This window comes from Rhinopithecus roxellana, chromosome 15, assembly GCF_007565055.1.
Source record: "Rhinopithecus roxellana isolate Shanxi Qingling chromosome 15, ASM756505v1, whole genome shotgun sequence".
Classification (NCBI taxonomy): Eukaryota; Metazoa; Chordata; class Mammalia; order Primates; family Cercopithecidae; genus Rhinopithecus; species Rhinopithecus roxellana.
Window position 1 is genome coordinate 3514035 of NC_044563.1, and position 13739 is coordinate 3527773.

The window sequence follows — 13739 nt, forward strand, 5'->3', positions numbered from 1 at the left end:
GCAGGGAGGGAGGGAAGGGGGCACGGGGCTTTGAATGTCCCTGGCTCACAAAGCACCAAGGGCCAGGCACTGGAGCTGGGCTGAATGGAGCTGAGTTGGTGTCTACAGGGCCAGGTTGGGTGGCTGAGAGTTTGGGGTTCATTTGGGGGTGATCCTTTTCCTTTCTGGAAACTCTAACTTCAGAGCCTCCCTCTCCTCTTTTCTCCTGGTTTTCAATCTGTTCATGGACAACAAACAGACTCAAAAGGTGCTCGCCTGCGTTTTGGGATGGGTAGGCGTGCGGGCAGGCAGGCAGATAGCTTCATCACCAACCACTCACATTGCCACCCTCTCTGCTACCCGCCTGCCCCCAGCCCAGCTCACACCTGGAAGTTCTTCCCCTCCAATCTCTCCCTTTTCCAGAATGAAATCCGTTGGAAATAAAACCTCATCTGCATTCAGTAGGAATGTGGCCAGCACAAGCCTGCAGTCGTTGTAGGCCCTCCACACAGCACCCCTATAGGAACAGAGGATCTAAAGGTGGAAGGAAGGGAAGGCTCAACCATGCTGTGGGCATTTGGGCTCCAACGCATGGAAACCTATGTGGGTGCAGCAGGGATGTCTGACCCTTCCCGTCCCCTGGGCAGCTTAGTGCTCAGCCTCTTTGAACCTCGTCCGTCTCATCTGCCAGCCTTCCTGCTGGTCTCAGGGACCCAGGATGGCAGTTCCACGGGGACATTCCCAAAGCCTGAGGCTTTTCTCAGAGAAAAAGATTTCTGGAAGCCTCAGGGGAAAATGGGTTTTTAAGTTTCGTCTTTTATCTTCGTCTTAATTTTCATCTCAACCACTGGCGCTCGGTCGTCCTCGGAATCCTTGTTTTAGAGATGGGAACGGTGCTGGTGAGTTCCCGGAGTTCTGCGGGAGACTCTGCTCCCGCCTCTGCCTCTGCTGCCCCAGCTCTCCAAGGTCACCAGGTCTGTGGCAGGTTTCTGGGTCTCTGTGGCTTGGAGGGTGAAGGGCCGGGCCTGTGTGCAGATAGCAGGAGAGTGCATCTACCTGGGTCTCAGGGGTGAGCTTGTCTCCTGCGATAACCCCAAGTGTGGATGTCTGTGAGGGCCCAGACCCCAAACACTCACACCAAGCGTTTGTCCACACAGAACTTCCCGCCCAGCCAGGCAGGCAGGGCAGGCTTCAGGCCACAGATGCGCTCATAAAACGAGGGGCAGAAGGAATGCTGATGTTCCCATGGACACATCCCAGGGCTGGAAGAGAGATATTCGCCCAGAAAGGCAGGGCGGGGACACCAGATGAAAACGGGCCTGGAGGCTGCACAAGGGTTTGTGTTTGTCAAGGCAGAGACTGTGCCTTCAGCGTCAGACTTCCCGGCAATTGAGGAAGTGGTCTGCACCCACTGGGGAAGGGGGCAAGTGGTCTGCACCCACTGGGGAAGGGGGCAAGTGGTGGGTGTGGGGGAAGGAGGCTCATATAGGCTGCTGCCCGCGTCTGACAGTGAGAACCCCTGCGCAAACGTAGTGAGCCACCTGTCGCTGGAAGTATCCATGGAGAGCCTACCACATGGCCAGGAGGGTGGTGTCAAGAATGACCCAACACCCTCTGCAGGATTTCTGTGGGGTTGACCAGAAGACCCCGTGTGGCAGAGCCTGGCCCAGGGCCAGGCACTCAGTAGGTCTGTGCATGAGACTGATGGAGCCACTGCTGCTCCTGATCTTTGTGAATGGTTTACTCAGCCTCCTCCGCGTGTGGGCGGGAAAAGTTGTCTGCTTATTGAAAGAATTGAAGGTGTCTGGAAAAGGGATCCTTTAGCCTGGGGGTGTTCCCTGGGTTCCTCAAATCGTCCAGTGTCCAAAGCCTCATCGTGCCCCACCCCTCACCCCTGCACAGCCTGAGAAGCAGGCCTGGGTCTTCAGATCTGGCTGGCTGTCTTCTGCACATGCCCCCAAACCGGATGGGACATGGGGTGCAGGGGTGGGGGTGGATGGGGCAGAGGGACACCAGGGATGGAAGCCAGCCGTGTTCCTAGTGACGGGGCCTTGTCTTGGGAAGGCTCCTTCCCTTCTCCCTGGGCAGCTCAGGGTTCATGGAACCCCTGCCTGGCCTCCTGCTTGTGAGCAAATGCCCCTCCAGGAACAGCTGCTGCACATACACATGATGGCGGTTGCTGAGGGTCCTGTCTGGGCCAGCTGTGGGTGCTGCTGCATGGCTCCCATCCAGAGGTTCTGGTTCTGCTCCAGTTTAGACGGGGCAGGGCCTTTTCTTGGTCCTTTGACATATTTGATATTGGAGGCCCCTGCGAGGGGAAAAAGGCTCCATCTTTTCCCCTGCATCTGTCCAGAACAGATGCCAAGATTGTCACATGGCCCCAGGGAAGTGGCTTCTTCCCCACACCCTCCACCCAAGGTCATCCGTGGCCAGCAAGGCAGCCAACGATGACAGGACACCACTGGCCCCAGGCCAAGGCCATCCTGGCCTCACCAGCCCAGAAACGTGCAGGCTCTCCCCGCACTGCTGCAGGCCGCAAAGGCAGCAATGCCGGAGCAGTGATTGGCTCAGAAACTTGGCTTGGGATGAGGCTCTGTGCTTTTGGGAGGGAATCGATCAGTGGCAGATGGAGGGGGTGTTGAGCATCACTGAGTCTCCCCGAGAGTTCCCTGAGCTTTGGTGAGTTCTCTGGGCTCACGTGGCTGAGCACACGACCAGCTGGGTCCCCCAGCCTTGGAGGAGCTCCCTCTATACACCAATACGGACACTGTGGCATCCCCGTCCCAGCCTCCCAGCGCTCGCCAGCCAGGGCAGGCAGCCAGGCCAGCACATAGCAATGAACTAGACACTCACCATCTGGAAAGCTTCTGGCCCCCCTGGCTGGTCCACCCAGAGGACACATCGTCCGGCCTCCCAAAGTAGGGGGGGCTTTGTGCATCTGAGGAAGGTTCTTCTGGAAGCCGTTCAGCCTTGCTCAGAGTGTCCAAATGCATGAACCCTGTGGGACACACTGGTGACTGACCTCAGAACCATTTCTTAATGCAAGTCTTAGAAATGGCTTCGACTCACTCGGTTTTATGATTTGGCGACGCATGGTAGGGTGAGAATGTCACCCCTGGCAGAGTTTTGACATGGCTCATGAGTTGTGTGAGTTAAATAAGAGATGAGGTTTATTGCTATTTCTGGGTTTCTGTGGGGTTTTTTTGTTTGTTTTTGGAGACAGAGTCTTGCTCTGTCCCCAGGCTGGTGTGCAGTGGACAATCATAGCTCATTGCAGCCTTGAACTCCAAGACTCAAGCAATCCTCCTGCCTCCGCCTCCTGAGTAGCTGGGACCAGAGGCGCACGACCACACCCGGCTAATGTTTTTAAATTATTTTTCATGGAAACGGGGTCTCACTGTGTTGCCCAGTCTGGTCTCAAATTCCTGGGCTCAAGCAATTCACCCGCCTCCACCTTCCGAAGCGCTGGGATTACAGACGTGAGCCACCACGCCCGGCCAAGAGATGCTGTTCGGGTGCTCAGCTGATACAGGGCGTACCCTCAGTGATTCTGTGACAGTGTCCGCTCAGAGGCCTTCACTGAGGAATGCCACTGTCCCGTCCCCAGTATGCCTTCAGGGAAAGGCTCCTGGGGGGGTGGGGGGCAGCCTTCTTATTCTCACAGCGCCATTTTTATTGACACGAAGTGTGTCAACCATATGGAATTAAACTTCAGTGCTCCGGTTGCTTTTTCCTTGTCTCATCTTTCTCCGATTTTGGGTGGGTGTGTGTGTGTGTATGTATGTGTCTGTGTGTGTCAGTGTGTGTCTGTGTGTGTGTATGTTTTAAATTTCTGAAGCCGTTCTCTTAGCAACCAGAAAAAAAAAAAAAAAACAGCACACTAAATTACAGCCCAGCAGAGGCATCAGGCAACAGAACCTTGCCCCTGGATGCTCCACGTAGCTTCAGGAAGCTCCTTCTCCTGGTGTAGAAATAACTCACTGTCCACCTGCCACAGGGCACCAGCCTACATGCACTTCTCTGTGTTCGCTTTATAAATCTGACTTTCTCCATGTAGGGCTTCCAAGGGGTCGCTTTCCTCTTTTCTCTTCTTCTGCTGGGTTGGAAATGCCTAAAGTGACCCTGAGGAGCTCGCTTTTATCAGCTGCCTGGAATCGGGGCCATCCTTGGCAGGGTCTCAGTTTAATTGTCTTTTTATCTCTCTCTTAAAAAAAAAAAAAAAAAAAAAAAAAAAAAAAAAAAAAAAAAAACTAGGAGGGGGTGGAGTCCTGTTTTTTCCAGGGTAATTACCTCGATGGAGGGGGAGCCAGAGAAGTCATGGGCACTTGTGTCTGATTCTTTTGAACAGAAATATAGGTCGTGTTCAGAAATTCCAGAATGCTGGCCATGTCTGCCCGGGGAACGTGGGTCTGGTGTGAAGCGTATCTGGTACTTGGATGCTTCCCTCCCCCTTGTCTGTCTTACCACATCTGCTAGCTGACAAACAAACTTGGCTTTTTCTTTAAAAATTTTTTTTAAAAAAATAGAAAAGCACAGTGCATTATATTTAGGCACAGGCGCATGGAGCGCCCAGCACCAGCCCGAGTTTCCTTGGATAACTGGGCCTTGAGCTCACTCATGCCTCCCGGCGTCTCCCAGCTGCCAGCTCGAGGACGCCTGATCTGCGTTAACCCTCCGCGGTGCCTCTTCCTCAATGCCCTGAGCACAAAAGCAGAGTAGCCCGGCTCACATGACGCGCGCCGCGAGAGGTAGCTGGGTTTGAGAGCAGCCCGTCTACGTGCAGTTGGTTCCCAGCTGACAGACAGAATATGGGGTGGGCTTTGTCACCAGCACGCTGGGTCTGGCATGCCCAGCTATGCTCGGAAGTGCACCGTGCCCAGACACCCGCCACCTCTCCCCGGGTCCCAGCTGCTCTAGCACCGAGGGGCCGGGCTGCACGCCTGTCCTTCCTCCCATCCAGGAAGGTTATATAATGAGCGGACCGCTGCCAAAGTCAGAGGGAAAATGAAGTCTTTGTTAAATGCCTTCACCAAGAAGGAAGGTAAGGAAAAAGCTGTTGGGAGCTGGGTGCATGTGAATTAGCAGCTGCTTGCTGATTCTTGGGGTGGGGGAGAGGGAGGACTCCAGTTCCTCCTGAAATTGCCAGTTGTTAATCCCTGCCATGTCAGGGGATAATGACTTTGGTTTGGGATATGGTTTGTTTTGAGTTGGTCCGGATATAACGCTGTGGAAGGTCTTGCCTTATTGTGTGCTGCTTTCAAGCCTTCAGCCCTGGTGAGATTGCATTCTGGAATGGCCATCCGTGGGGACCGTGCCACGGAGCGTGTTAGGAACTAAGTCCTAGGGAAAATAAAGGAAGTTTTGACTGTAGTCCTCAGTGCCCAGAGAGCTGCTAGGCACTGGCCAAGGCAGGTTGGGGCACATGGCTGGCTGCACTGAATGGGTGGCTACCTTCCGAGCCGCTCCCGGCTCTCCCATCCCTGGGTTGCAGTTACATGGAGTGGATGGGAAGGGAGCGTGGCCAACTTTAAAAGTGCACATGCTCTTTGTCATACCTTGTGTAATTTTTATTGTGGGGAAAAAATGTATAAATAAATGCATGTAAGCCAGCTAAGAAAATATCCACCTACTTAGAGTGTGCAGATTGCCTGAAAGAAGGAAACAGTTGGGTGGAATATTAATCATTTTCAGACAGAAAACAGTTATTTTTAACCCTTTTCACAAAAATCATCATTTCCATGGATGGTTCCAGTTTTGTCAGAGAGCTCTCATTTTAGGAAATCAGATATCATATGAAGATGTGACTTTAAAGAAACGAGGAAGGTCCTTTCCAGCCCCAGCTTCTAGCAAAATAAACGAAGAAATTTCAGTGCTCAGGAAACTAATTTAACATGAATCTTGGTAATTAAGCGAGGTGATTTTCATTAAAATGTTCGCGCTGATGTCGCCGGTGAGATGTTATTTGAGTAACTTGCCTGCTCCACAGAGTAAAATGTATTTGAAAATGTCCCAGCTCTTTTATTCCTTAATCCTCCAAGGGTGGCCCCCCCGCGCGAATTCTTCCCCTTCTCTAAGTCCCTACTCTTCTGACAGAGTCTTGGGAATGTATATAAATAACCACCTTTGCCTGTGCCCATTTTCTGACATTATTCACCAAAATTCACCTTCCGGGACTTCAATTTTTATAATCCATGAACAGCCTGAAAATTTCAGTTGGGGGTTTTGGTGTTAGGTTAATTCTGTATCTGTTCTTCCATAGACTTCTCTTTCCTAATGAGTTTATCTTAGCAACTGCCAGGACTCCCCCAAATGCCACCACTTGCTATGAAGGCTGTGCACATCTCCCCCAGTTACAAGGGTCAGAAAAAGAGAATTGGCTGTATTGTCAGGGCGGGGAGGCTGGGCGCGAGGCAGTCGGCTGTAGGAGGCAGCGTTGCCGTGACTGGGGGCCTTGTGATGTCTCCTTCACGTGGGTAGGGAGAGCCCTGGCCTCTCCTGGGTGCCCCAGGAAGCTGGGGGTTCTGCGGCTGCTGTCCGCTGGCTGTGTCTGTCTGAGATTTTGGCTCTCACACCAATACAGTCTTCCAACACGTAATCTCTGTAAATGAAAGATAATCGCTCTCTGAGACTGTGGGCTCATCAGCCCTTTGCAAGGTCTTCTAATCCACCCGCCCAGCCCCCTCCAATGACAGGCAGTTCCCGGATCACCCGGAAGCCCTCTGGGCCAGTCGTATCTTTGTAAGCCTCCATGCGAACACTCAGTGATCTACAAGGTTTTTTGTTAGTCTCTGCCGGTCCAGAGGGAGGGGCCCCAACTTGGTTTTCCCTCATGACCAACAAAACACAGGCTCGGTGACCTGTCCCAGGGATGAGGTTTTACTCATGGGTGGTGGCTGCGGATCCCAGGCCAAGCCCCTCGAAGGTCTTTGGAAGGAGAGGTGTCCACGGAGGGTGCCATCAGCCTTTTCCGTTCCTTGTCTCTCCCCGGCCACCTGGGTGGCGTTCGTGGATCCATGTGCTTTGAGAAATTAGGAGTGGGCTCAAAGTCCCCGCTGAGAAGCCCCGGCTGCTTCACAGGGCGTCTTCAATGACAGAAAGGCTTCACAGAGGAACCAGATCAGAGCAGGTGTGAGACCGCGACCTCCCCAGTGTGCCACCTCCAGGTTCTTACCAACAGCAGGCACTGACGTCCGACTGTGCCAAGTCCAGTGTCCAACCTCAGGACGCTTTGCACAGCTCTGTGCGGCTCCCCAGGCTTGGCTCTAGCTCTGTCTCCAGGGCTGCCCTGTGTCCTGGGGAGGTGGGGAAGGTGCGCTGGGTCTCAGTTGTCTCCCGTGAGCAGTGCCAGCACCCTCCATCCCCCATGAGCTCTGCCTCTGTCCTCAGGAGCTCTGTCAGTGCCACCTCTATCTTTAGTGAGCTCTGCCAGTGCGAACCTTGTCCCCCATGAACTCTGCCAGTGCTACCTCTTTCCCCCAGGAGCTCTGCCAGGACCACTTCTATCCTTAGTGAGCTCTGGGAACGTGACTTCTTTCCCTCATGAGCTCTGCTAATGCCATCTTTGTCCCTGTGAGCTCTGCCAGCACCACTTGTTTCTCATGAGCTCTACCAGCGCCATCTCTGACCATGAGCTCTGCCAGTGCTACCTCTGTCCCTCATGAGCTCTGCCAGCACCACCTCTTACCCCCATGAGCTCTGCCAGTGCTACCTCTGTCCCTCATGAGCTCTGCCAGTGCCACCTCTTACCCCAATGAGCTCTGCCAGTGCTACCTCTTACTCCCATGAGCTCTGCCAGCGCCACCTCTGACCCTCATGAGCTCTGCCAGTGTTACCTCTGTCCCTCATGAGCTCTGCCAGCGCCACCTCTTACCCCCATGAGCTCTGCCAGTGCTACCTTTGTCCCTCATTAGCTCTGCCAGCGCCACCTCTTACCCCCATGAGCTCTGCCAGTGCTACCTCTGTCCCTCATGAGCTCTGCCAATTCCACCTCTGACCCTCATGAGCTCTTCCAGCACTACCTCTTACCCCTATGAGCTCTGCCAGCACTACCTCTGACCCTCATGGGCTCTGCCAGCACCACCTCTTATCCCCATGAACTCTGCCAACTCCACCTTTGACCCTCATGAGCTCTGTCAGCACCACCTCTGTCCCCCATGAACTGTGCCAACACCACCTCTTACCCCCATGAGCTCTGCCAGCGCTACCTCTGACCCTCATGAGCTCTGCCAGTGCCACCTCTTACCCCCATGAGCTCTGCCAGTGCCACTTCTGACTGTCATGAGCTCTGCCAGTGCCACCTCTTACCCCCATGAACTCTGCCAGTGCTACCTCTAACCCTCATGAGCTCTGCCAGCACCACCTCTGACCCTCATGAGCTCTGCCAGCACCACCTCTGACCCTCATGAGCTCTGCCAGCACCACCTCTGACCCTCATGAGCTCTACCAATGCAACTTCCTTCATGAGCTCTGCCAGTGCCATCTTCATCCCTGTGAACTCTGCAGTGCCACCTCTATCCCCCGTGAGTTCTGCCAGCACCATCCATGTCCCCAAGACCTTCGTCATTGCCACCTGTGTCCCAAACTACTTGTGAGATTCTTCTCTGAGGCAGGAAGATCCCCCCAGACCCACTCCCAGGGAGGACGCGTGTTGTCTCTTGCCTTGCAGTCTGTCAGATGGTAGCCCTGGTCCTGTCAGTGCAAACTTTGGAGCCAAACGTGGCTTAAGCCTAAGGTCTGAATCCTGTAGCCGGTGAAAAGCTGCTGCAGGCGTGATTATCACGGGCCGGGAAGAAGCCCATGCCTTTGGCCAGCCGGTGGTGGTGGTTTCTGCTGTTTCCTGTGGAGCTTGGAGGGCTGCCTTTCAGGAGGTCCTGTCTTAGAAAGGACACTTGCTGTTTCAGGAACTCTGGGTGACCCAAGGCAGCTGTGGTGTGGCTGCCACGCCTCAAAGCTCCCGGGGGCTGTTGCTCTCATTCTGAGTCCCTGGGCTCATTGAGTCAGGAGAGTGAGGGCCTGGCCCCGTCTAAAGCTTTGTAGGATGTCAGATAAGTGGTGCTCAGCCCCTGCCTCCTCACACAGTCCCCACTTGGTGGGAGGGAGGAAGGCGCCTTCTTAGTAAAGACTGAGATTGAATCATCCAGCCAGTAGACTCGGAGACTACATGGTTGGCTCAGGCTGCATGGTAGAGCACCACAGACAGACAGGTGGCTTAAACCCCAGATATTGGCCGGATGCGGTGGCTTATGCCTGTAATCTCAGTACTTTGGGAAACCAAGGCAGGCAAATCACAAGATCAGGAGTTCAAGACCAGCCTGGCCAACATGGTGAAACCCCATCTTTACCAAAAATAGAAAAATTAGCAGGCATGGTGGCAGGGCACCTGTAATCCCAGCTACTCAGGAGGCTGATGCAGGAGAATTGCTTGAGTCTGGGAGGCAGAGGCTGCAGTGAGCCAAGGTTGTGCCACTGCACTCCAGCCTAGGTGACAGGGTGAGACTCTGTCTCATAAACAACAACAGCAGCAACAGAAAACAAACAAACAAACAAAAAACAGATATTTATACCTCCCAGTCCCGAGGACTAGAAGTCTGAGATCAGGTCATCGCAGGGCTGGTTCCTCCTGAGGCCTCTTTTGGTGGCTTGCAGATGCTACCTTCTCCCTGTGTCCTCATGGGGAGATCCCTCTGTGTGTGTGTCCTCATCGCCTCTTCTCATAAGGACCTCAGTCCTATGAGATCAGGGCCCCCACTAATGCCCCTCCACCCAGATTATCTCTGTAAAGACCTTACCTGCAAATATTGGCGCATTTTGAAAACGGGGGATTAGGACATCAACACATGAACTGGGGGGACACAGTTCAGCCCATCACAGAGGCCCAGCTTAGGTTATGGGGAAGGGAGCCCTGTGGCAGGCAGCTGGGTGCACTCCTGCTTTGTGTGATGGCGCGGCCCATCCTTACACATGCCCAAGCCAACCGGACGTCTCACGGGCCAGATGGAAGCTCAGAGCCCGTGTCCCTTCCATGTGAAGCACTGGCTTGAGCTCCTTGCCATGGAGACATTCTCTGTCCCCAGCCTGCCTCTCTGCTTCCATGTCAGGGGTGAGTTCTGGGCCTGGTGGAGTCCAGCTGGGGTCTCGGCCCAGAACTCACAGCTCCCCCCTGCTGGGCTCGCATGGGGGCTTGGACGCACGCAGGCCTGCACCTCCCTAGGGTCCCCACCCAGCTGACCGCGACACGGATGCACTCACCGGCCTTTCTCCGTGTTCTTCTCCCCAGTGCCCTTCCGAGAGGCCCCGGCGTACTCCAACCGCCGGCGGCGGCCCCCCAACACGCTGGCCGCCCCCCGGGTCCTGCTGCGCTCCAACAGTGACAACAACCTCAATGCCAGCGCTCCCGAGTGGGCCGTCTGCTCCACGGCCACCTCGCACCGCAGCCTCTCACCCCAGCTGCTGCAGCAGATGCCCAGCAAGCCTGAGGGGGCCGCGAAGACCATCGGGAGCTACGTGCCCGGGCCCCGCAGCCGGTCCCCATCGCTCAACAGGCTGGGCGGCACAGGCGAGGACGGCAAGAGGCCGCAGCCTCTCTGGCATGTTGGGTAAGGAGTGGCACATGCCAAGGGGAGGAAGACCACCATGTACTGGGGGTCCCAGTTCCTCCAACTTGGGGCTGGCCCAGAGGTTGAGAAGGAAAGAAGGAAGCCCATTTTATTCCAATGCGGGTGTTGAGGACACTTTCATGCCTGAGTTTTGCCCAGTGTCCCTGCTGACACGGTCTCCCGCACGGGGACTGGGGTGTCCCCGTTCCTCATGAGGACTCCCCGAGCCTCGTGGAGGCCCATGATGATAGCTCGGGGCGGGTATGGAGACTGAGCTGAGCGTCCTGGGGTGGGCTGGGGATGCGGCTGGCGTCTTGGGTCCCGTTTCCTTTCCTTGTGCACTGACTTTTTGGTCCTAAGTGAAATGTCAAGAGGGAGAGAGGCAGGGCTCCGAGCCTGGTCCGGGGTGCGTGCCCTCCCGAGGGCCACGTTTGCAAACCTGCAAACACACCGTATCCAAAGTGAGGGTGCACACGTGGGTGGCAGGGAGAAACCCGGCCCAGAGGAGAACACTGAGGGCCGGAGAGGCTGGCTCAGGGCTCTGGTGTCTGGCTGTCTCAGCAGCTGCAGGGATGGTCTCAGGTAGTGCTACTCACAGGGGAGCTCTTGCAGGCCTGGGCCGAGCATGGCAGGAGCACAGAGGGCAGGTCCGTCAGTCTCTGAGGCAGCCCCAGGTGACAGGAGCCTGTGCCTTGTTCCATTTCCTAGACAAGGACATGGGCAGCATAGGGCAGACTTTGGGACCTGCCTGTGGTCTCCTGCCCAGCACCCCATTCGGCATCCAACTCCAGGTCTGGGTCTCTTGCCACTCTCCTGCCTCCCAAGCAGCCAGGGGAACTGGATTTGCACTCAGAGTTCCAACTCCCAAGCAGGTCTCTGCCTTTCGCAAACCGCCTCCTGGAATTTTCAGGCGAGGAAGAGACTTCCCAGGGGTCCCCTCATTGTTGGGGCCTCAGGTGCTAGGGTCGGTGTTGGTTCCAGCCATGAAAGTTGCGCCTGCAGGGGCAGTGGCCGTTGCCGCAGACGCCTCCAGGTTCTCATGGGCACTGCTGCTCCAGGAGTTCACCGTGCTGGCTTCGTTGCTGCAGGATGCCTCTATGAGGAGCCCAAGGTCACACAGCCGGCATGTAGCAAGGGCAGGACTCGGCACAGGCCCCTGGCTCTGGCGTCTGTTGACTTGGCGCTCCCTCGGGTTGGAGCCTCGGACCTGTGCTTCCCCGGCTGTTACCATGTTTTCGGTGATGCCGGCATTCAGTGCTGGGGCCCCTGACTCTCACCCCCATCCTACCTGCTTCCTGTTTCCTCCCTGGCCTCAAAGCCTCTCGGGGTCCAGAGCCTGGCTGTGGGGAGTCTTTCAGGCCTGGGTCACGCTCTGTTGCCAGCTAAGGTCAGGGATGTCAGGGAGGAGGACCGGCACCACCCCTGCCCCCAGGGGCTCCACGTGGCAGGCTCCATGTGAGTTTGAGGAGGGGTCAGTGCCTCACGTTGTCCCAGGAGGGGTTGATCACCCTGACTAGGACCAGCAGCCCAAGCTTTGGAGTCACAGCCAAGGAGGCCGTTGGGGAGAACGTGCCGGTGAGAACACACTTCTCCTGGCCCCTAGGCAGGGTCGAGCCCTGACCCTCTTAGAGCTGGCAGAACCCCATCCTCTCAACGCTTTGGCCTTTAGCCCATGGATGCTTCCCACCAGAGCCAAACGAGGAGGTCCAGCTGCCTCTGGTCTAGATTCCTGCTTGGAAGGACCCCGAGGGAGGAGTCCCAGGTGCTGAGAACAGTGGGAAGCTAAATTAAAGGGCTCCCCCGAGGCAGCCAATTGTACTTCGCACACTTAGCGAGACTTCTGACTACAGTTTTAAAAAAGTATGTGTCCCCTTCGCCCAGTACAAAATCTAATAAGAGAGCAAAGGCAACATGGTCAGGGACTTGAGCCGGTTATAGACGAGATGTGACTCAGGAGAGAGAGAAGCAGCTAGGTGTATTGCAGCTGTGGTCTGACCATCCCTGTTTCCCTATTCATGTGTGGGGAGCAGAGGATGGAGTACACATGTGTGTGTGCATTTTTGTGTGTGCATGCCTGTGTATGTATGTGCACATGTTTTTGTGTTTGTGTGCATTTGCCTTCATGCATGCAGGTATGTAGACATGCATGTGCATGTTAAGGAGAGAGAATCATTGTGTATGTGTGTGTGTGTGTGGTCATCATGGTGGTCAGCCTGCCTCAAATGCTCATTGCCTGGCCTCCTGCATACACGCTTCGGGACTGTACCGTTGTATAGCTGTGTAACCTTGGGCAGGTAAAACCCAATCTGCCTCTTCTTTGTCAATTATAAAACAAGGGGCTCGGTGCAGTGGCTCATGCCTGTAATCCCCAGCACTTTGGGAAACCAAGGTGGGTGGATCACTTCAGGTCAGGAGTTCAAAACCAGCCTGGCCAACACGGTGAAACTCCATCTCTACTAAAAATACAAAAATGAGCTGGATGTGGTGACACATGCCTGTAATCCCAGCTACTCGGGAGGCTGAGGCAGGAGAATCACTTGAACCCGGGAGGCGGGGGTTGCAGTGAGCTGAGATGGCACTTCTGCACTCTGGCCTGAGTGACAGAGCAAGACTCCGTCTCAAAAATAAAAAGGTCCCAGGAAGACCACCTTCAGGTTTTTCTTGAGATCAGCTAAAGTCGTTCAGGGTGACCGCCTCACACGGCACCTTGTCCAGCCAGGGCTCATTTCACATTGGTTCTTAGAGTTCAGGTCCGTGTCCAGTCCAAGGCCCAGAGCTTGGCCAAGACTGTCCCCTTTATCACCCAGAACCGTTGGTAGAGTGACCAACCATTCATGTTTGCCTGTGATGCGGGACTTCCAGTGCTAAAATCAGGACAGCCGGTCCCCCTAACTGTGGGCCGCTGCCTGTCCCGAGTCGAGGGGCACTGTTCTTACCTGGTGACCCTGACCCGTCAGTCCCATCTTCCTTGGCCTTGTTCCCATCTTTTTCCCTTTCCCCATCCCCTCACAGCGTCCCTGTCCATATCCATCTGTCTGGGATTCAGCACCCTCAATGGTAGCAGTAGCTGTGCTGCGGGAGGAGCCCTCTGGGTGGGCACTAATGAGCTGAGAGGTCCTTCCCTCAAGACCTGTGTCCTAATTAGGACCTGCCAGTGGCACTGGC

The 13739-nt window shown here is 55.3% G+C and overlaps 1 protein-coding gene across 2 annotated transcripts in view; it reads left to right on the forward strand.

Annotated features, from left to right (window-relative positions):
* The window catches only part of SHANK2 (SH3 and multiple ankyrin repeat domains 2), a 679458-nt gene that overhangs the window by 309053 nt on the left and 356666 nt on the right, over positions 1 to 13739 (forward strand). For both annotated transcript variants that reach the window (XM_030918720.1, XM_030918719.1), the window contains one exon: positions 10256 to 10574. In XM_030918720.1, the coding sequence (XP_030774580.1) occupies positions 10256 to 10574 (319 nt within the window). The remainder of the gene's footprint in view (positions 1 to 10255; positions 10575 to 13739) is intronic.